At 38.3% G+C, this 21,718-nt stretch overlaps 2 protein-coding genes across 2 annotated transcripts; one reads left to right on the top strand and one right to left on the bottom strand.

The window, feature by feature from the left end:
• Positions 1 to 8,313: 8,313 nt before the first annotated feature.
• Positions 8,314 to 15,756, top strand: LOC110043338 (protein HTATIP2-like). The gene is made up of 6 exons (XM_020748784.2): positions 8,314 to 8,487; positions 10,033 to 10,144; positions 11,359 to 11,459; positions 12,226 to 12,369; positions 12,777 to 12,879; positions 13,895 to 15,756. The coding sequence occupies exons 1-6, from the start codon at positions 8,329 to 8,331 to the stop codon at positions 14,056 to 14,058; spliced, it is 783 nt and encodes a 260-aa protein (XP_020604443.2). The 5' UTR covers positions 8,314 to 8,328; the 3' UTR covers positions 14,059 to 15,756.
• Positions 15,629 to 21,506, bottom strand: LOC110043340 (protein JTB-like). Its single transcript, XM_020748786.2, has 6 exons — positions 21,399 to 21,506; positions 21,201 to 21,325; positions 20,019 to 20,110; positions 18,615 to 18,694; positions 18,178 to 18,226; positions 15,629 to 17,200 (listed from the first exon to the last, which is right to left on the bottom strand). Exons 1-6 carry the CDS (start codon positions 21,485 to 21,487, stop codon positions 17,084 to 17,086), a joined length of 552 nt encoding a protein of 183 aa, XP_020604445.2. The 5' UTR covers positions 21,488 to 21,506; the 3' UTR covers positions 15,629 to 17,083.
• Positions 21,507 to 21,718: the final 212 nt, after the last annotated feature.

Genomic DNA, 21,718 nt, shown 5'->3' with positions numbered 1-21,718 from the left:
GTTTGCCAGAAACACCTATGTTGTTGTTTGACGTATTAAGCCATTAAATTTTCTAACGTTGTCAAGGGGTCTCCCGGTAGCCCAATATGTTAGGCATCTTACCTGCTGTGCGATCGGAAGGGCATATATACGCTCGACGCCAATACATTTCAGCGCTAGTAAAATACAATACAGCGCTAGTTCTTTTGGTCGCGACCACCACGATCATTCCATTCGCCCTAGAAAATTTCCGGAAATTCGTACCGGAATTATTTGGTCGAAATAGAAAGCGCCCGTAATCTTGGGGGGTACGCTTCACTTGGTTTGACTGTAAGTCAGAACAAACGCAAAAGCGTACGCATTAGCTTAGAACTAGCGCGAGCAGATCTTATTATTCATTCACAGCACAAAATTGAAGTCTTGTTTGTGATCTTGAAAAACTCACCTTTTCCATTAGCTCAGAGCATAAAACTACATATAAGCGCCCTGGTTCTTAGACCCTGCTCTATTCAACGCCATCGGTGGGAAAAATCCGCTAGAGAACCTCACAACTCTCACCGTTTGATCACGCAACGTAACAACATCCACACCAGAACCCACGACATGTGCGTGGATCCGCGCGGATATTGTAGTCAGGATGACGCAATTTGTTCTAAAAATAGAAAAAATGTCCCATATCATAGGTGCGCGCGGATACCAAGACTTAAAATCTCCGTCCCCGATTACGGCTCCTGATGTTATGTTGAAGCCTTGCCATACCTTTCTGCCGACAGAACTGATGCGCAAACAGAGGCGACTGCTGAAGAATAAAAAACGACGTACCCAGCCGTTCTAGACATGAAACAGATACGACGTAGACTCCCTGTGTTATCAACCAGGAACATGGTCATTATGGACTGCGAGGAATGCAACGTGAATCTACTAACACATGCGCAAATTATCACCCATTTTAAAGCAGTTCGCAGTAATGAAGTAGATTCTATTGAATTGCGTTTAACGCTGTTTCTTTTGAACGTTTTGTTAAACCGAATTTATATGTGAAATTCTAGCGACCTCGTGATCAGTGTTTCTGCTTGTAGAGTTGTCTAACTAGGTAGATCCCATTCAACTTTTCTTTGTCTCAAGATCCCGTGCGATCATCTCACACTCTCTTTTCCTGGATCGAGGGAGAGTTAGCCACTCGGGGTGCTTCCCTGTGTGAGGTATATGGTTTTGGGCCCTCAAAGGGTATATAGTTTTCAAGCCATTCTGGTCTGAATTTGACCCTTTTGGTCTGAAAAATGTTTGCACACTCCGGTCAGTCCACGCTCTCTTTTCCGGCTAGCGAGAGAGATTAGCTCCTTGTAGGTAGCTATATAGTTATTGGGCCTCAATAAATCAAAAGAAAGAGAAGTCATTTCGGATCTCCCAGTTAAGGCTCGCCCTGAGCGTGTGGCATTTGGCCTCTCATTGGCATCTTCCTTGTCTGTTTTCAGTTTTCAGTTTTTTATTAACGCACACTATTTACAGAAAAACAACTTAACGTAAGATGGTTTACAATGATATAGGGAAAATAAATACAGACAGAAATTAACTAGAAGAAACAGCATTTAATTGTGTACAGTGACCAAAGTAACCAATGAGCTTTCGAGTTGGTCACTGTCATGTAGATATAAGTTGGCGTTGGCCGCATACTAAGTTAATTCAAATTAATATTTACATTAAAGACGATATTATTATCATAAAAGAAGAAAGATATACATAAATGGAAGCTAAAATAAAGGAATTGATGAATGCAAGAATGACATCACGTGAGTCATCTTCTTCCCCGGGCTTCTCCCCCAGAGTCAAGACAAACCTTCCAAAAAACGTCCATATCGAAGCGAGTGCAGATGTTGAGAGGCCGATTTCTCACTTTGTGTTTATAGGACTACTAAGCTTCCCATATTTTCTGACGACACCAGAATTATTGGCCATAAAAATAGTATGTCTTTGATTTCTCCGCCTCGCGAAACATATGGTTAAGTGTTGAAAGAAGTTGATAATTTTGCCCCATTTATGACCAAAACGGTTGAAAAACCAACCCTTTGGGACCGCCCATACCTACATAGCCCATATAAGGGAGTACTTCCCGGGCACCAACGCTTGAGTCCCACACCAGTAAGAGTGCATGTCCCATCACTTAACCATATGTTTCAATAAAAATTGAATAGGTGCAATGATTGTCGTCGTTCGGTCATACTGAAATCATTGCACTAGTCCAAAAAATTAATGGGTAGCTTTTTCATTATCAATATTGACATGAGAAAATCTTGCCAAATCTAATGATCGGCGCGCGCGGGGTAGGGGATTTGCCCTCGGCCCCTGGTAATTGGCCCGGGGGGGGGGGTACTTCCAGAAAAGTTGAGTGGGGGTGTGCGGCCCACTTCCCAAAACCCTTACCATCTTTTTGACTTATGACCTGACGAAAAATTCGATAGCCTATTTATGACCGTTGCGGCTGACACAGTTGCCCTAAACATACGTTATGAAGGGCTTTTGTTGAAGGTCTTATTGATAATGATGAAAAAGTAGCTTCTGCTAAGAAACATACCCAATTCAAGACTAGAGTGCTAAAACCATACCCAATTTATAACCAAAATGGCCAAAATCGATACCCTATTTATGAAAAACCCTACCCTTTGGGGCCTCACAAGATACCTATATAGCCCATATAAGGGAGTTCCCCCTCCCGGGTAATTGGTCACGTTACAACTTTTGCGACATTTTGACGAAACTGGTGCAGCTTTCGTTGTATAAACGGTCCGATAAACGGATCCCGAAGTTTATTTTATGCGCTGTGCAAGATACTAAAAGACAAGCATCAAGCATAAAACAGAAGTGAAGCCCATCATTCATCGCAAAACATAGTTCCATTCAAGCGTGTCGTGTGCATTCAGGTTCATTTCCCAGCGATGCAACCGGCAAGTGTTCGTTGTTGTTTTTCAAATTCGGGCATATAGCCCTCAAGCTCCCAGTAGTCTTGGCAGTAGTACAGGATTCAGTTGCCATTAAACGGTAAATGAAAACTTACGATTTTCTTCTTCTCCTAGTGCTACCTCTGCGGCAGAATTTATTGAAGGGTCAGGACGACGGCTACGGTTAATTTCTGCAGACCGGCGTCATTATTTACTTTTGGAGTCTCGCAAGTCTTGAGAATTCATCAACTTTAACGCAACCTTCACCTTAAAACTGGATCTAGAGTGTACACAAGTATTAAAGGAAGCTATTTGCCACTACTCAGAAGGTTAACAAACGAACCTGAACGGAAGAAGATGTATTTTCACCGGGTGCTAGGGTTATGCAAATGAGCTTTGACACGAGGAATAGCTATGTAAACACACTGACTATGGCAGATTTTAATCTGTTCTCGCGAGCAATCCAAGGAGATACCCACCGGTTTGAACTTATAGAACGGTTGATTAAGGTATGAAATTTACTGTGATGTGCTTTTTAGGCTTCATTTAGACCCAGCTTTTGAGATTTTCCCCGTTAAATTTGGCTAAATTTAAGTAGGTGATCAAAGGCCTCGGAGTAGGGTGTCTTCCAGCCTCGCTGGTAAGCTTAGAATTTTTCGAAAAGTTTCCATATTTCGTCAGTCAAAGTAATGAATGTACCTTAAAATCCGCATGAAAACAAATTCCGTGAGCTGCATTTTAGGCGACGTAGCACGCTTCACAAAATCGGTGAATTTTACGTTTCTGATCACGATCGGCAACCTCAGTTCGGCCAAAATTCAATTTTGGCTCGTAGCAAAGCAAAAATACGGAATTGGAAAATAATAAATTGCTTTTTTATATATATATGTGTCAAACCCTTTTCACTGACAAAAAATGAAGGAAAATTACGTTTGGTCCCGAAGTCGAGTGGACCGCTTTTAGCGGGACTGCCACTTAAGTTCATAGCGGGTTATTTCGACGAGAGTTTGACTTTTTTCGTGAAAATGGCGTTTCCTTGTTATAGATTGTGCTTTTAGTGTATGATGGGATACTCAACCGTATGTGACATTCCATGAGTGGTCTAAATAGACTTTTATACAAACATCTTAAGGTGGATCGTTCAACTTTGTATTTGAAAAATTTCAGCATATTTAATAGCTTAGAAGCTTTCTCAGACATCTTTATAACTATCATATGATTTCTCCGTGACATATTACGCTGTAAAGTTAAGCGTAAGTGAGTGTGAGAAATAAACGTCACTGACGGCATTGGGGTTGAGAAATAATTGGGGGGAGGGGGAGGGGGGGGGGGTGTGAACTTGTTTATTGCGCTTCAGAGAAAATACAGTATTGCGAGATTTAACAGGATTCATAGTTACCACCCATTAATGTAAGCCCAGTCGGAGATCTTATTTAAATCAGAATTGAGGTGACCAAACAGTGTAGTATCATCGGCATAAATAAAAGGAAGAGGGGTGAGACCATCAGTAATATTATTGTAAATAAGAAATAAAAGCGGGTGTAACACAGACCCTTGAGGAACTCCAGAGTTGACTGTTCGCCAGTCAGACTGAGCATCGCCCTTCTATAACTACGCACTCGGTTACGCAAGCAACCCTCAAACCATTCAAGTAAGGGAGATTGTACTCCAAGAGCCTCCAACTTACACAACAACCCAGCATGCCCCACTTCATCAAATGCTTTGTTTATATCAAGGAACACAGCTCGTACCTCTTTACTACTCTCCAAGGCTTCATAAATCTTATGAACAAGGAAAATCAAATGGTTCATATGGTTGAATCATCATTCACCAGGCCTGAGACCAGACTGAAATTTATAAAGAAAACCAGTTTCCATCAAAAAATTGTACAGATGTAAAAACTGATTTTTTTCACAGATCTTAGAAAAACTTAGCAGCAGTGAAACAGGACCGTGTAATTTTCTCCGAGTTGAAGGAATAAAACTAAGCATAAGCCCACAAGTACGCATTGCGGGCCTATTCTTAAATGGAGGATTTCCACTCACTAGGATACTGATCAAGTGAAAAAGACAGACTGATAAAACGAGTAAAATAGACATGAAAACCATCACTACACATTTTAATATTCCTGTTGCCAACTCCATCATAACCACATGCTTTAGAGATATCAACGCCCTTCATCAGTTCAAGCCGCTTGTTCCTCTGTAGCAACAGTACTGGATAAAGATCGTTGTTTTTGATAGGGCGGGATCTCACGAGGAATGGTGTGGGCGCCTTCATGTTCAGTCTGTGACACAACATAGTCGTTAAAGATGCACTTTGCTTTCAACAATGGTTGGGATAGATCAGGAATTTTCCAGAACAAATACCGTGTTAACGACTGACTACCACTTTTCACAGTTAATATCAGGACTGCTCAGGCCTTACTGACTTTGTCATGAAAGGCTTTTTTGGCAGATCGTATGAACGAGGTAGTAAGAGGGTCGTACAGGGAAGTCTCTTGCACGATTCACGAATGGAATAAATGGCGAATCACGGATCACGGATATCGAAATTTCAACTAAATTTTCGTGCGCAAAACTATTTCAAAGTTCTGCTTTGTTAATAATCTTTCAGCATTTTTTCATGTATAAGATTGAAAGTCATTATTTTGTTTCGCTATTGAATAGTAAGAAAAAAAGATATATGGCCTTTCGGCTGCTAAAAAAAATTATTTACAGAAATTCTTGTTAAGCCCTTGCTTAATAGCTTAAAGGCTAGCAACGCCCCTGATTGTTCCAAGATCGTTAAAGAGTAAACCGATAGGCGAGGCTGAAAAATGCTGTTAAAAACGCGCGCGAGGGGTTTCAATTAAAACTCGACTTTGGCAAGGAGTTTTTAAGCATCAGTATCCGGACGAAGCTGACTGTTATTTCATTTATGTAAGCAGTATTGTGTTTGGTTTTATTAAGACATTTTGCAGGATAAAATGGTCCTTTCAATAAAGATGAAACAAAGATGGGAAGCGCAGACAAAACTATATGATATAACATAAAAATAAATAAAAAATCTTTATTTAAGTGTTAAATGCTTTTTAGCACTGTTGTGCTAATTAGGAACGCTGTAATTAATAAACAAATACCGTAAACTTCCAAAAGAAGCAACCCCCCTCACGAAAGTAACGTCAAAAAATTGTGGCCGTTAATAAATCCCAAAAGTAGCGGCCGCTCGAAAATAGCGAGTCCTCCGAAAGTAGCGATCCCAATCTCCCCTCCCCCTCCTACCGAAAATAGTGAGACCAAGGTTCATTAGTATATTTATATTTCCAGTCAATGGTCAGGTGAAAGTTACGTATGGTACATGTAACTTGAGTCAAGGCACTCTACAACAAGGGGAGGTATCGCTTATGCCACGCAACCTTGTAAAAAGTCAATTCGTGCTTCGTCAGTGTGCGGCGTTAAAACAAAACCGTGGAATTTTCATCAAGTAACAGGAACGTAGTAACAGAAACTTTTGTTTAAATTGAAATTGACAACTCTGTATCATTTCAGCAAGTGCGTATTAAAAGGAACATTTCTTCAAGCTTAAATCGAAAACTCGACCAACACGCTGCGATATTGTACGTGGTAAAGCAGACTATAGCAGCGCGTCATGAAGCGGAAACAGTTTGCTTTATCTGACTAGCTTTCCTGCCGACCACTGACAACACGGTCTATGGGCCCGTAGGCTGGGGTGGTTCGGGGAAGGTCCGCTTAAATAAGCCAGCTGTATACAGATTTCTAAGTCTACTTATCTCATCTGTAACTAACTCAAACTACACGGGTATATTTTCCAATACTTTTCATTTTTTATCTGCTTTTGATTAACCTATTTTAATGGCATGGCCTTACATATGTGATACGTTTTCGTTATTTAAATATAATGATCTTCTCGACGGTCATGCCCGGCCCTGCCATGATCACCAGAGTTATTCCAAACTGATGGAGCTTGAGCCTTGGAAAGCCCGATACTTATCAGTGGAACCGGAACTGGGGCCAGCTTCCCCCGCTTTTGCAATTAAGGAATGTGATACATCCTTATTGCCGAACCTAAGCGTTCTGTTCAAAATTGCATATACTATTCCAGTAACATCATATGAATGCGAACGAGGTGCGAGCAAATTGCGCCGCCTTAACAACTGCACGAGAGCATTGTTGAGGAAATGCCGCTTATCAAGCCTCGCGCTTCTCCACGGCCATTATGATACCACCGTGGACCTTGATGTGGTAGTAGATACCTATGCGCGGAAGGATACAACTGGGAAACCTTCTGTAACCGTGCCAGTTCAGTACTGTTATCCTTGACAAAAAGAATAAGGAAACGTTGTAATTATTGCTTTTTCAAACACCAACGACAAGGGAGTTTAAGAACAACAAAGGGGCTTTATTTCTGGCTTAGACAAACACCAGCGTTGTAAGCCGATGGGGAACCGAGGTGAAGCGATAAAACTTCTGCGCCTTACTAGAGGGACGGAAATAGATAAACGTTTCTAGTCGACTTGAGGTTGCTAAGGTAATAATTAATACAACTAGAGCTATTTTGGTCCGTTTAAAGATAAAAAGAACCTACCCGTATCAAAACCAGCCTACGTGCTTGGTCTAGGCATGAAGAGCCCACCCATCTGGCAGCAACATAGCTTTAAACTGGAACAAAGAATTTAAGTTGATGTATAAAGAACTGTTTTTTTTTAACGAATTTCTGTCTTTTATTTCGTGAAAAAGAGCTCTGTCGTACCAATTTCCTATGACGTTTTTTGTTCCCGAAAGTAACGACCCCTCGAAAGTAACGACCTCACGAAAGTAGCGAGCCCCAAAGGCTGCTAATTCCGAAAGTAACGAGGGTCGTTACTTTCGGAATTCGAAGTTTACGGTATTGCAAATAGAACATAACAACCCAGAAATTCAAACGAAGGCGAAGTTTCCATTTATCTAGCTATTTTCTATTCACTCTTTCTTAGCCAAAAGGTTTGTTGCACAAAAAGAAATGTCGCGCAGTATATTGTTATTTATTTATTTATTTATTTTTATCTCAAATTTGTCTCGGTCTGTTCTCGGCTTTGCAGTGAAGATCAATTTGCGTTCGCAGAAGCAACTTACTATCCCAAACGAATGATAAATATAAGGTCGTCATTAACGAACCCTTCAAAAATCGGTCTCCTCCGCAGCCGTGTTCTCTATGTCGTCACGAAGCGATTCCTTCCGAGGTTTTGCGTGACTTTTGGCTTTGGCATAAAGGTTGCAAAGGAAGGACATTTAAAATACCTCAGCTTTTACAAACGTCAAAATACACTCGCGATGTGGGTTTCCCTTAGCTGGAAGCTTACAGAAGATTCCCGAAATGTTCCCCGAGGGAAACTGGGAACGTAAGGTTGCGGTCAATAGAGACTAGGCGCGCAATGAGTTATGGGCCAGTAAGAAATATGGCGGACGGAGGAGCAGCGACTCCCCAACAAAGTCAACAAAGTTCAGAGGAACCGTTAGGGATGAGGGCTGTGTTGATTGGAGCTACTGGTGCTATCGGCGAGTGTTTGCTCGGTGAACTTTTGTGCTCTAAGGTTTGTTTAATGGGAAGGATATCTTGTCCAGCGTTTAAGTTTGTGCTATTTATACCAACTTTCGTGCTGTTCTCATGGTCAAAAGTGCATGTTTTGAAGCTATTTGATCAAAACTCGTACGTATCGTATAGCACGCTGGGGTGTCTCAAAAACTAAGACCTAACATGATCTAAGACTTAAATCAGACCACCACTGAATCTCAAAGACTAAGACCTAAGATCTCCTGGGTGGGGCGGATCTAGGGCCGGGGGCGGGATCAGGGCTTTCGGCCTTTGGCGGTCCGTTCTGGAACCCCCTTATCTAAAATCCTGTATCCGCCCCAAGACTCCCTATGAATCTCAAAAACAAAGACCTAAGACCTCCTTGGTTCTCGTAACCTGCAGCTGCAGCTACAGAGATAGGGGCATTGCATTCTTTGGATCATTTTTGTATTGTTTCGTGGACCAATAACAAACGGTGTTTGGACAGCTACAGGCCTGCCCACACAGTCACGTTATTTTATGCACATCAACCGACCGAAATTTTAACGCTGTGTCTCTATGTCTGGCAGGCGGACAGGATTTTCAAAATACTCCGTGTCCAGCAGTCAAAGTTATTTTTTAAAAATTTCAGTTAATAATGTCAAATCCTTGTTTATATGGCTGAATACTAATTTTGGTGAGCCTGGCACTCGGTGTATCGGGATTTATAACTTAGACTATTATAAAATGACCGGCAGTCAAAACGTTTGAACAGCACTCCGGTTAACCTAAAAAAGCACTCCGGTTAGCCTAAAAAGCACTCCGGTTAGCCTTTAAAGCACTCCAGTTAGCCTAAAAAGCACTCTGGTTAGCCTGAATAGCACTCCGGTAGCCTGTTTCAATAATGCTAAGGGTAACTCGATAAATACTGAAAATTGCCGGCCAGTTGCGGTGGCACAGTGGTCATCAGTATTGCTTACCAGGTTGTCGACCTGAGTTCGATTCCTCTTGGGGTTCCCTGTCATAACGTTCATTTTACATTGTTTTACTTTAAAAAAAAAAGTCTCACTGCCGGACACGGAGTATTTTAAGAAACCTGTCCGGCTGCCGGACATGTAGCCAAAGCGAAATTTTAATGCCTGTACTTGTGAGTCTGACCAAAATAAACATGGCAATTATTTTTAGTACACCCAAGCTCAGAAGATTTGTGCAGTGCAAATTCAAATCCAAGTAGGTTGGACAGTAACACGGCAGAAACACGACCCTGATTCAGATGTTGTGTCATTTAGGATTTACTGAAGCCATGATGTAACAGTTCTCCTTATAACTCCCCCTGGAAATGCAATCCCGCTAAGATGCAACATAATATTAACGTGTGCCAGAGTTGTGTAGTACAGCAGAGCTTGTCCATCGAACTTAACTGCTACTGAATTTAACTTCAAAGTTTGATTCAGATGCTGTACTTCTGGTGTGCTTTTGTCAAACTTAATTCCGGAATTAAGTTTGGCACAGCTGAAGCATGGCGTCTGCACTGGGCCTGAGAAAAAGCTCTTCAAATTGTACTAATGTTATTGAAATCTTGCAGAATGTGTCAAAAGTTGTTTCTTTGGGACGGAGAAATGCCATGGTTCCTGAAGGGTACTCTATTGACCAAAAAGCTGAAGAAGAGTCAGGGAGGCTTGAACAACTTGTTGTGGGTACAGAAATATTTTTCAATTCTTTTTTATTCCTTCAATTTGTTACTAAAGTACATGATAATTAAACTTTCATTGAGGGTAATTTGTGTCACAAAATGTTATACCCATTGGTCATAAAATATTTGTTTTTTGTTTGGAATCTCTTCATCTGTCTGAAAATTCTAGTTTTGGTTTAATTTTGGCTTTTGAAATCCCCCTCCCACTTGTTATTTCTAATGATCAACCCTCCATGGGGTGGGTAATGATATTTTTTGGAATCACATAATTTAACAGAGGTGGTTGTTTTTTCTTGTTTTCTTGCAAGTGTGTTTAAGAGCAGGCATACAAACTTGCAAACTGTGCTCACGTTCTTTTGAAATGCCCCTCAATTTATGTTTGAACTTTACCGGACATATCAGTTATTAACAAATTCATATTATTTCTGTGTCCTCTGGTCATTGGCCGAGTGGGGGGTGAGGGTATTCCCATATAATTATTATAAATGGGTACAGTATGTGCTGCTGTGAAGGGTATGGTTTTCAGGCAGTTTAGTCTGGGATAGGGTAATAGAATAGAATTCTTATCAGTACCCCGGGATCCACTGTAATTGGCTACGCTGTAGTGGTCTCCCTGCGTAATGAATTTTTAATGTATATAAGTTAGTATATTAATTTTTAGTAACTGGCGAAGTTGAATAAATAAATAAATAAATAAACAAAATAGAAATCAGACAGTTTTGGTCTAGAGTAGTGTATTATTTACAGGCAAATTGGACAGTGTATAAATAGTTTTGTGTAGAACATGGTTCTTTACCGAGGTTCTATAATAGAAATTGAAACTCGGAAGTGACTTTGTAAGATTTTTGGATTAGTCAGTGAATGTTGGACTGCGATTAAGTGATAAACTTTCTGCACGGAAAATTAGCTAGTATGGGATAGGGTAAGGGTTTTGGTGTCTAGTCTAGAATAGGATTGCAAAATCAAGCTGATCATGGTGTAGTATACAGTAAGGGTTTCAGTGTACCAACGGCACACCCCTACCCAAAGATTTCCTCCTGGTGTCATTGGCCTTATTTTCTGAGTGCATTCCAGAAACTGAAAAAGGCTTGGAAAACCTTGAAAACCTCAATCATTATGAATGGGAAGTGGCAAGCCTGTTCAACAAGCTTTGCATCTTTATTGACCTATGGATCGAGAGAGAGTATTTAGTAGCCTTTCTTTTGTTTATAATACCAGACTTTGAGACAATAAGCAGTGAAACAGTTGGGCCACAATTTAAGGACAAAGATGTTTTCTTTTGTACTTTGGGTACCACTCGACGTGCTGCTGGATCAGCTGTAAGTCACAATTGCTATTTTATTAGTAATTATTATAACAGTTCAAGCTTACGGTAACTAACCCTCAAATTTCTAGTGGTAAATGATAAATTTAACTATTTTTCTCCCAACTCTATGTTAAATTATTATCAGCTGAGTGTGGTTAAAGCGATAGGAATGAAGATCAAATTTTTCTATGAGCAAACCTGTGAATTTCCCTGTGCATAGTGATTGACATGAGTTAACCTTTGCATAAAATTATATGAAATTACTCTTCATAAAAAAATGTCTTAAAGAGGAAAACTTACAATGCAACAAGTAATAAACAATGCTTCTTTATAACTGAAAATAGTGATGTTGATGGTAAACTTTGACAAAGATCTTTCCTCCTGACCTCATGCCCACAGCAAAAGGTTATTAAATATTATGTAATAATTAAAAGCTGTTACCAACGCTTTAAGACTATACATGTCTGACAGATACAAGCCAAATCTTTTTTAACCCTTTCCTAGTCTCCTTCACAGCATCTACATTACTCCACGTCACTGTTTCATGACATACGCTTAATTTCTTTCCAAACAGGAAAGGTTCCTGTTTATAAATCTACATTTTACCTTTCTGTTGTCTTCTTGCTGGAGAGGGAGTGGGGGAGGTTCACCTTGTTACGTTTACCAATGTTACATGTTGTTCAACTCTCAGAATGATGGTCAGAGTGAACCAAGAATGTATTAATAGTTGTTTTCCTAAACATCTTTATTAATGCTTCTTTCTGTTATTCTATTTTTAGGCTGCTTTCAGACATGTGGATTATGACTATGTTGTTAATTGTGCAAAAATTGCCAAAGAAGCCAGTGTTCCTCACATGACATATATATCTTCTCAAGGAGCAAAATCATCCAGTCTTTTCCTGTATCTCAAAACTAAAGGCGAGGTAAACTATGAAAATGTTCTGTGATACTTATAAATTATTAGAAATATTTAAATTATTAATGGAAATAAAATTTAATTATAAGTGAGAAATAGCAAATTGTTAAAAAACATAATCTTGTGGGAACACATCTCTGGGAGGGTAGGGGGATGACATCCCAGCTGAGCCATTGACTAATTTACATTTAATATGAGTCAAGTGGGCTTTTGAGTCTGTTAAAATATGTGCTGAAGCTCTCACAAATTGACAAATGAAATGAGACTACAATGTCACGAAACACAATGCAACATATTTAAGCAATGCAATGCAACACAACTGAGCTATGCAACTCAACCAAACAAAATGGATTATTATTAAGTTATAAAACAACAAAAACACCGACTGGTAATAAAATCAAATATCATTTTTAGGTAGAGGATGCCTTGAAAGAAATGCATTTTCCAAAAACAAGCATATTCAGACCTGGTGTTCTTGATAGAGGTACCAAAAAAAGATTTGGAGAGAAGTTGGCTGGTAAGTAATGCCTTTTGTAATGGCAAAATATTTGAGCAGAATGTTATGTAAAAACTAGTATATAGTATTAACAAACGGCCATCTGTTTATCAGGGTTTTGGCAGCTCATTGGCAGCTAGATTGATAGTGTTTTCAAATTGCTACTGTCAGTATCATGGATTTTTTCCCCACTGAATTCAGAAAAGGAAAATGCCATAATTTTTCAGCTAACCTGCTTGTGATACTTGTAGAATGGCTATAGGTGTTCCACTGGTATTTTTCGTCCTTTTTCTGCTTCTAACTCAACAAGCTAAGGGAAAAAAAAAGAGACTACTCCTTGCACCAGGACTCAAAAAAAGTGCTGTCTACATGTACTTATCAAGGACAAGTGGATTTTCTTGCCAGCATGTTACTTTTCATTCTCACTTGCCCAAGGGCCCAAGTAAGAGGGTCTCAATGAGTGGTGGCTCATACAGCTAATGATTAATATTTTGGCTTCTTTTTATGACCAAACAGTTAATGTTTCCTTATAGACCACTTTCATAAATGGCGGCCAATTATAAATTCTTTTGCAAGTATTAAAATTAGCCTTACTAACGTCATTTTGAAGTTGGTAATTCAAAAGAATTTTTATTCTGAAACAAGCTTAGTAAGGCTAATTTAAATGCATACAAAAGAATTTTAAATTGGCAGCCATTTATGAAAAGGGTCTATGCTTAACAGAAATTTTTAATTAGAGATTACTTACCATGATTGTTCAAAAAAATATTAATAGAAACTTTCCAATTATTTACACCTAACAGCTAAATTTTTGGGCCGTTTTACGGCTTATGGTTAACCCCATTGAGAGCCTCAAGTATACTACAAGTCCTCTAACTAAATCCAAGCAAAAGTAAACCAAGACTTGCCTGGGGCAACCAAAATTTGAGAGCTGCTTGTTCGAAGAGCAAGCTGTAATTCAAGTTTTTATTGAACCCTGTTGTAACCTATTAATTAAAACTATTTGCTTATTTATGTATTTTTATTTAAACCTCAGGTTGGGTGATGAGCACCATTTCTGTGGCAAAAGTTGCAAAAGCAATGTTGGCTGATGCCGAGAACTATGCAAGGAGCAGTAAGAATGAGGGAACTCAACAAGAGACAACTTCAGCTGTCACTTACGGAAATGCTGAGATCTTAGCTTTGCTGTCTACAAGTTAATACTTGACTTTGAACTTATTCTTGCACTGTTGGGAATTCATTCCATAAATTGTATTTAGTTATGTAACAGCTGTTATATTGTGGGGGTGGGCAAGGGACCCTGGCATTGGGTGGGGTTCAATTTTTGCTGTATACATGTATGTGCCACTGGCCTGGAAATTCCAACTTAGTCACTTTCTGTTCATTCATCTACCTTACAAGGCCTAAAATGAAATGACACATTTGTCAACCTGAATGTAGAGCACTTGCAAACAAAATTTTCACCCCATATTGATTTATCTTCCAATTTTCAAATAGCTACTTGCCAGATGTTTCTTACCCCCAAAATCCTGAACATGGGCCATCCAATTCTTACTAGTAACTCGTTTGAAAATCTAACCCAATTATAGCCAATCCAGTCGAGAAAATGCAACCCCATCCAGCTGCACATTCCCATTAGCCTATTACTAGGAAGTACTGTACCCCCTGCTAAGTAGGGACAGTTGTGGAAATATTTTCCTTTTGAGCATTCTATTTAATCCTGGTGTAATTTTGGCTACAAAGGAAGTTTTTTTCTGGTCAGACAATTTCATGTTAGATCATAATTAGTTCACTGTTCATGACCGTTCTTATTGTTCAGGAATGAAACGGACTCCCACAGTCTGTCAACACTTGGCATCTTGAGACGTACCATAATATATAGTTTTAATTTCCAGGAAAATAGATTGTTTGAGCTAATCAAAATTTTTCAGATCAGACTAAACTTTTGGTGGTCAAAATGCTGATTAAATTATTATTGCAGAGCTCTCAAGTCTAAGGCATTGAGCATGAGACTCAAATGAATTCTTTTGTATGCTCTTACGCTGAAACTGTTATTTCTCATGCAATTAAGGTTCCTTGCTGCTTTAGTCAAGTACCCACTACATAATTAACTATCTTTTTGGATATACTTGTAATTTACCCTCTTTTTACTTTGTACTCGCTTCAAACACTTTCCAACAGTAGCAATTCTTGTGCAGAACCAGTGTTTCTCCAGTCAGTGGGTTTAATGACTGTTGCACATGCTCTCATGGATGGGATAGTCTGTTTTTCAGCGTTGTAACATGTTAATTTGAGTTCTGGATAAGCCAGAATGTTAAGAAAGAGTTGATGTTGGTCCAAGAAAAATCTGGGATCTAAAGAGCTACTATGCATCACATTTCTGCTCGTCTTAGCTACTTCTATTTCATGTCAGGTTGACCATAATTAGTATATACAATGTACACTAGTTTTACATCTACTGTTCTAATGTCTAGGCATGAAATAGACTCTTTATATTTTGTCAATGCTTGACCTCATAAGACATACCATAAGATACGTATATATATATTTTTAAATTTCCTACAAAATTGAATGTTTCAGATTGCTTGAGGTAACTTTGTCAGGCCAAACTAAAATTTCACTGGTCAATGCTAATTATATTATTATCATCTGATGACTGGCTTCTATTTACAGGCTCGGGAATTATATTATTAAAAATATAAGATACATAGTGAGATTCAGTGTGCATAACACATTATATTCTAGCAAAAATGAAAACAATGTGAAGTGGTTAGTTAAAAGGAAAACATTTCTCTTTATTTACCATAAGTCCATTTTATTACTCTCTTCATTACAACATTGTTTTGTTTTAGATATATATTAGTAAATAAATGGCAACTATAATGCCTACGCACATGACTTTGTATGCATCACTTGTTGTACTTTTTCTTATAAAACCATTCCGTTATTGGAATGGATAGCTCTGAAAAATCTCTACTCGGAAGCTCAGTTCTTCCCTGCAAGATGTGGCGATGATGGTGGTGACAATGATTATGATGATGATGATGATGATTATGTTTGAGCAAATTCGATGTAGTGCCTCTGCCTCATCAAAGCTGAGTTACGAATTTTCTCAAAAACAGCCTAGAAGCTATTATTTAAAGACTATGTGTCTCTGTAGGACACCGAAGATCATGAAAAGCAGTTATGGATTAAATTCTAAGCGGAACTCTCTGACATCTCTTGAAGGGGAAAAATTGAGCTCAGATGGAGGGACAACTCGAAAATCAGGCTATTGAAGTCATTCAATACACATACACATAGAAGTACGTAGGAAATAAAGAAAACATAAACTGAAACATCCCAGTTGTGACAAGTAAAACTTTACTGTGTGAGAAATACATGTGAAAGTACATGTACTAAATAAAAATGAAATGGCTGCTTTTAAGGTAGTCTTCTTCACAGCCGTTATTAGGGTTGTCACACAAAGTGGGGAAAGGCGTTGTGTGACAACCCTAATAACGGCTGTAAAGAAGACTACTTTTAAGGGGGAAGATCAACTATACTACCAAATAAAAATGTTGCATGTACTGTAGTATAGCAGAGCCAATCACCTTAAAATATTTTCGAGGTAAAACCACTTCAAAAAGGAAAGAGGTGAAACCTGAGTTTTCATCTAGATTAACAGTACTTGGTTTTTACATGTAAATTACTCATTGCTGGAAAACATGGGCTGTAAGTAACCCTTTTCATGCTTAACTTTCTCATTTGCATTACACTCCAGTGTGCATGCGAGGCAAGTCAAGGCAATTTGGTAGTTTCTTCCTGAAATTGCCTCACATCCCTGTTAGATTACATTGCAATGCAAATGCCAAAAGCTAACTGTGAAAAGGGCCATTGTCCATAACATTACAAATTATCTGCATGAGTCAATCACAAAAATGTCTCCAAATTGGGACACACAATTCTGCTTTGGAGCCATGTACAATCTGCATGGAAACAGTGACCTGTCAAAATACAATCTCCACGGGCAATGATTTCCTTTAAAACATATTCTTGTGCCATTCTTGAGCCAGTGACTTCCTTTCACTTGTTTTCCTTTAAAACTATAGTTACAAATCGTACCCAGCATATTCCTCCAAATCAAATAAATAAAAATATACATTGTTCAGTACTGTACAGGAATATGGCTTGGCTCAGACTGTGAACTTGCATTTCATTGTTGTCGTAATATATTCACGTACTACTATATAGTGTCGCTCTCCACTTGTTTTTGAAGTTTCTGGTAGAACACGCTGTCAAGCTGTCTTTGTCTGTACCATACCATTGAGGAGGAACATATTAACATGATAAGCACAATACCCTGGCAAGAGATAAATAAAACAAAAATACAACAAAAAATATATAAATATTAAGTAAACAGTGAAACATTAACATGATAAGCACAATACCCTGGCAAGAGATTTATAAAGAAAAAAATTTAATAAATAAATTGACATTGCAACAATAGACCATATTCATATTGTCACCAGTGGACTGGAACTAGCTTTCAACCAAGGCTTATGCGGGGAATCTTTCCAAATGCAAGCTAGTTTGAGTCCAGTATTGGGAATACAAATCACTTATGGTCTATTATGTTGCCCAAAATTACATGTAAAGGGGTAAGTATGTGGTTTGTGTGACAAACATTTTGGATTTAAAAGTCAATACCATTATATTTTAATTATAACTAAACCACTTGAGTCAGATTGAGTGTACATTTAAACATTCACTTCTCCTAAAGAACAACAAAATGAACAAAAAAATCATCTTATAATTATGTAGCTTTATTTGCAGAGGTGAATGATTTTGCAGAAGGCCCTTGCAACAGGGAAAACGTTTTCAGTAGGAGAGGGACTGGTTTTCACAGTGGCCAAAAGTTCTTGAAGTGAACTTCTTTATAAGAAAAACTTTCCTTAGATTGTCAATCCAGGCAAGCAAAATCATCCTCACAGCCGGTCAATTTGCCCATTGCCTGGCCCTTTATGAAACCCCTGCTACTAGGGTGTACAACAGTTAATTAATTAATGAATTAATGAATTAATATAAAATCAGTATAAAAAAGTGCATTTGATCAAGAGGATTGAGGCAAGTTCATTAGTTTAAACCAGGAATGCTGAAAACATGACAGAATAACCCAGTGAGTTAAACACACATTCAACCTGTTGTTTCCACATGTTCTGTGTTTATTTATTGGTTAATTTTTATAACAAGCATAATTTTATGATGTCCACTAAATACACCAAAAATTCACAACACATGTGTATACATGTATACAATTATTATTCTCACAAGCAATACCTCAAACATCCAGAACTTTTTCTCTTCCCATTCTATAATATATTTACAGCTACATGTAGAAAATAAAACAAATATTTTGAGTTTGTAAACAGGACTATTTAACTAGTGCTTTATGTTTAAAGACAGAAGACTGAGAGAAACCTGGTGATGGAGACTAAAGAAAGAGATGCAGAAATATGGAGTAAGCGATGGAGAGGCTACAAATAAAGAAAAAGACAGGAAGCAGAACTAGTGAAGGTCTCTGACATTTCACAGTGGCCTCATTACAGTGTATGTGTGCTACCACATGAAAAGGATTGACTGAGTGAGTGTGTTATCAAAGATATAGTCAGTGTAAAAAAGACTGACAGAAAAATATTAACAACCTACAAATGAAATTATTTTTGTCCAAGAACAAAAATCCCCTTGTTAAATAGAATGGCAGACTGCAAAATTACCTCGCATAAAATTTCACATTTGAATCAACACAGTATGAAAGCTGTATATTTCCAGTCTGTAAACATCCTTTAATTGTCCTCTGTTAAGAAAAGAGCAAAAGCATAAATTAAACAAAATGGATTTAAACTTTTCTATTCATTTTCATGAATGAGTGTTGCAGTGGCCTTGACTTGTGACATTTTTGTACTCCAAGTCCACACTGATTGATCGGTGACAAAGAATTATAAAAAACAATTTGAACCCTTTTGCTGATTGATTACTGAAAACACCGGCAGATAAGCTGCATCTTTTTACTAAAAATTTTCCTAACAAATTGGGGACATGGCTTATCTGTGAGAACATCTGGACAAAGTGCCATGAAATTGCATGAATTAACATTTTTCATCAAAACTTTCAGAGTTGCCATTATCATTACTTGGGCAAATGCCTGGCTACTAAGCTACAAATGAACGAAAAAAGCAAACAAATAAAAGCATTCTTGTTGTTGTGCATAAAATTCTAATGAAAAACTGACAGGAAAGGCAAAATACCAGAGAAAGATCAGACATGTCAAAGTCAGTAAACATCATGTCCATACTATTACAGTATTCTCTGTTTTTAAATGTTTAGTGAGTTTACACAGCTTTACATTCAATAAATCAATGAATGTAAAATGCATCTTAAGTTTCTCAAGACTCCACTTTTGGTTTATTTTGATCTCTTTCCAAAAACTTCTTTCAAAATTTGAGCTGCAAACTTGGGTTGCAGCTTATCTGCCGCTGTTTACAGTATCATGATATGCTAAGCGTGTGCATTATGGAAGTTTGTTTCCAACATTTCAAAAAGACATTTGGGTTTGAAATGTTAGACACAAAGTACTACCCCAATAACTAACTAAATATACATAACATGTACGGTATTCTACCTCTCCTTCCCCTCCCATCCTGATTTTGGATTCAGCAGCTTTACCCTGTAACTATGTTTGGAGGGTGGCTTCTTTTGGGAATACAGTCAAGCCCCTATCAAGCGGTCACCCTCTGCAAAATGGGAGGTGGTGTTTGGGACTTTGATATGTGGCCACTTAATAGGGGTTTGACTGTATCTCACCTTTTGGTCATACACTGTTAAGGTGTATATGGGCTTGGGGGGGTTGGGGGGGGGGGGGTGCTACAGCCCCCACTCCCAGTTTTCAAATTTGTGAATTTTGGGGTTAAATGGATCGTGAGCTGGGCACTAGGGAGAGGGGTCAAACCACAAAATCCCCTCTGTGGGAGGGTTAAGATATTTTCTGAAGGATCACAATGTTTTCAGCTGGTATACAGAATTACTGCAGCATGGTTGTCATCAAGTCATTAATTCCAATGAGATTAACAACCCTGAGATATTACTTGGTTATTATTTCCAGTACTTAATAGTATAATTACCTTTTCATAGTCACTGCATTGAACACATTCCGCAAGACTGCGTGTTTCTTCCTTCTTCCAACAATTGGAATTTGGTTGCACTTTTGCATTTTCTACACAAAGTAACGATATGTCATTGTTTTTTTATACAGTATTTATGGTAGGATATTTTTAAAAATTACCTGATCCCCTTGCAGAAGGCAACCAGACCCTGTTGGGAAAGGCTGGTGACAAAAATATGCCAACAATTTAATACTAGGCTGTAGGAATCTTTAATTTCCTCTTCCCTGGAATTTTCTGGAATGCTGTAAAGTATGTTCATGGCCCCACTCGATATCCTGCTTTACTTGATCTACATATACCATAACTCATTAATTTTCCGCAAAAGACATCCTGTATCCCTAGAGCCTCTACTGATAGGGCCTCATGTTCCAGTCAAATGGGTTAGGTTTTGTTGTCCTTTTTAATTTTGCCCTCAATCAGTATCATTTGAAGTGGCTCAAAACTGTTTTCCGTTTTTTTTGAGACTTATAGAACTAGCTGTGAATTTTCTGGTTTGGAATTAAACTGTTTTGAATGGCTGTGCTATTTTTTTTCCTAAGGTAACTCTCCACTGTACCTTTCATTGTGTTTAGGTCATAACTTAAGGTTGCAATGTTTTGTTTTGAGTTTTGCAAACTTAAAATCTTGCATGCTATCTTGCGGCCCCTCAGGTTATTGCATGATGCCTCACACTGAAGCGCATGTTAGAGCCCAGGCGTCTCATGGAAATATTAGTGTTTTGAGCCACCTTAAACTACAAAAACTCTTCTACACTCCCTGTTAACATGTAAGCTTATACATGTAACTTACATCGCTAAATAATTCTCCCCAATGTCATGTTAGTGATAATCTATCCACCACATTTTATTGTTATTATGTGTTTTGCCAGGTGTATATTGCATAAAAAATGTGCACATCAACTGATTCGTGACGTAAAAAAGAATAAAAATGCGTCACGCATTTATAATTTAAATAATAAAGCTGAGAAGCAAATAAAAAAAATATGCTTGAAAATTCTTGAAGTCATCAATTTTGTTTCTACACGTTTATACGCAGGAAATTCTCGCAATTTTTTTTTTAGCCTGCCCGTTCACGTGCGCTATTTTCGTATATAAGCTTAAAGATTCATTTATTGTTTATTTAAGCACTAAATCTACTCACCCACAGAGCTTTTGTTGGTGTTCTTCGAAGATTTCTGACCAGCTGTATCATTTAAATCGATGACAGAAGCAGGGCTCGGCTCATTTATATTCTCATTTCGTAGACTTCTTTTCTTAATTTGAATGCTATGGTGGAAAAAGGAATGCTAAAAATGATTTAAACTGCAATACTAGTTGAGAAGGAACAAGATAAACGCACCTGAAATTAGCTATGAGTAGTACAATTATCAAACTTATTACAACGGCAACCATCCGCCATTGCTTCATCTTCCGTTGACTCGATTTCATGCTTGACCGTTAGTGTCCAGATCTTTAAGGCTATTTATAGGAAAAGATGTAAGGACGTCATTTTTTCCACGAGTATTCTTCCGGCTCCGAAACGTATTTAAGAAGGATCAAGACAGTTTGAAACTGCAGATTATAAAGGCGTTTTACAGGCAGTTATTCTGGTAACAAAGAGGATGATTCCACGGAAGAGGTTTATTGTAAAATCTTATTCCATTGATTTGGCACTATTTC

The sequence above is a fragment of the Orbicella faveolata genome, unplaced genomic scaffold, assembly GCF_042242905.1.
Source record: "Orbicella faveolata isolate gen_17 unplaced genomic scaffold, um_ofav_v1 contig_26, whole genome shotgun sequence".
Taxonomy (NCBI): Eukaryota; Metazoa; Cnidaria; class Anthozoa; order Scleractinia; family Merulinidae; genus Orbicella; species Orbicella faveolata.
The sequence above is the reverse complement of the archived record's forward strand: the minus strand, read 5'-3'. Positions and strand labels throughout refer to the sequence as shown.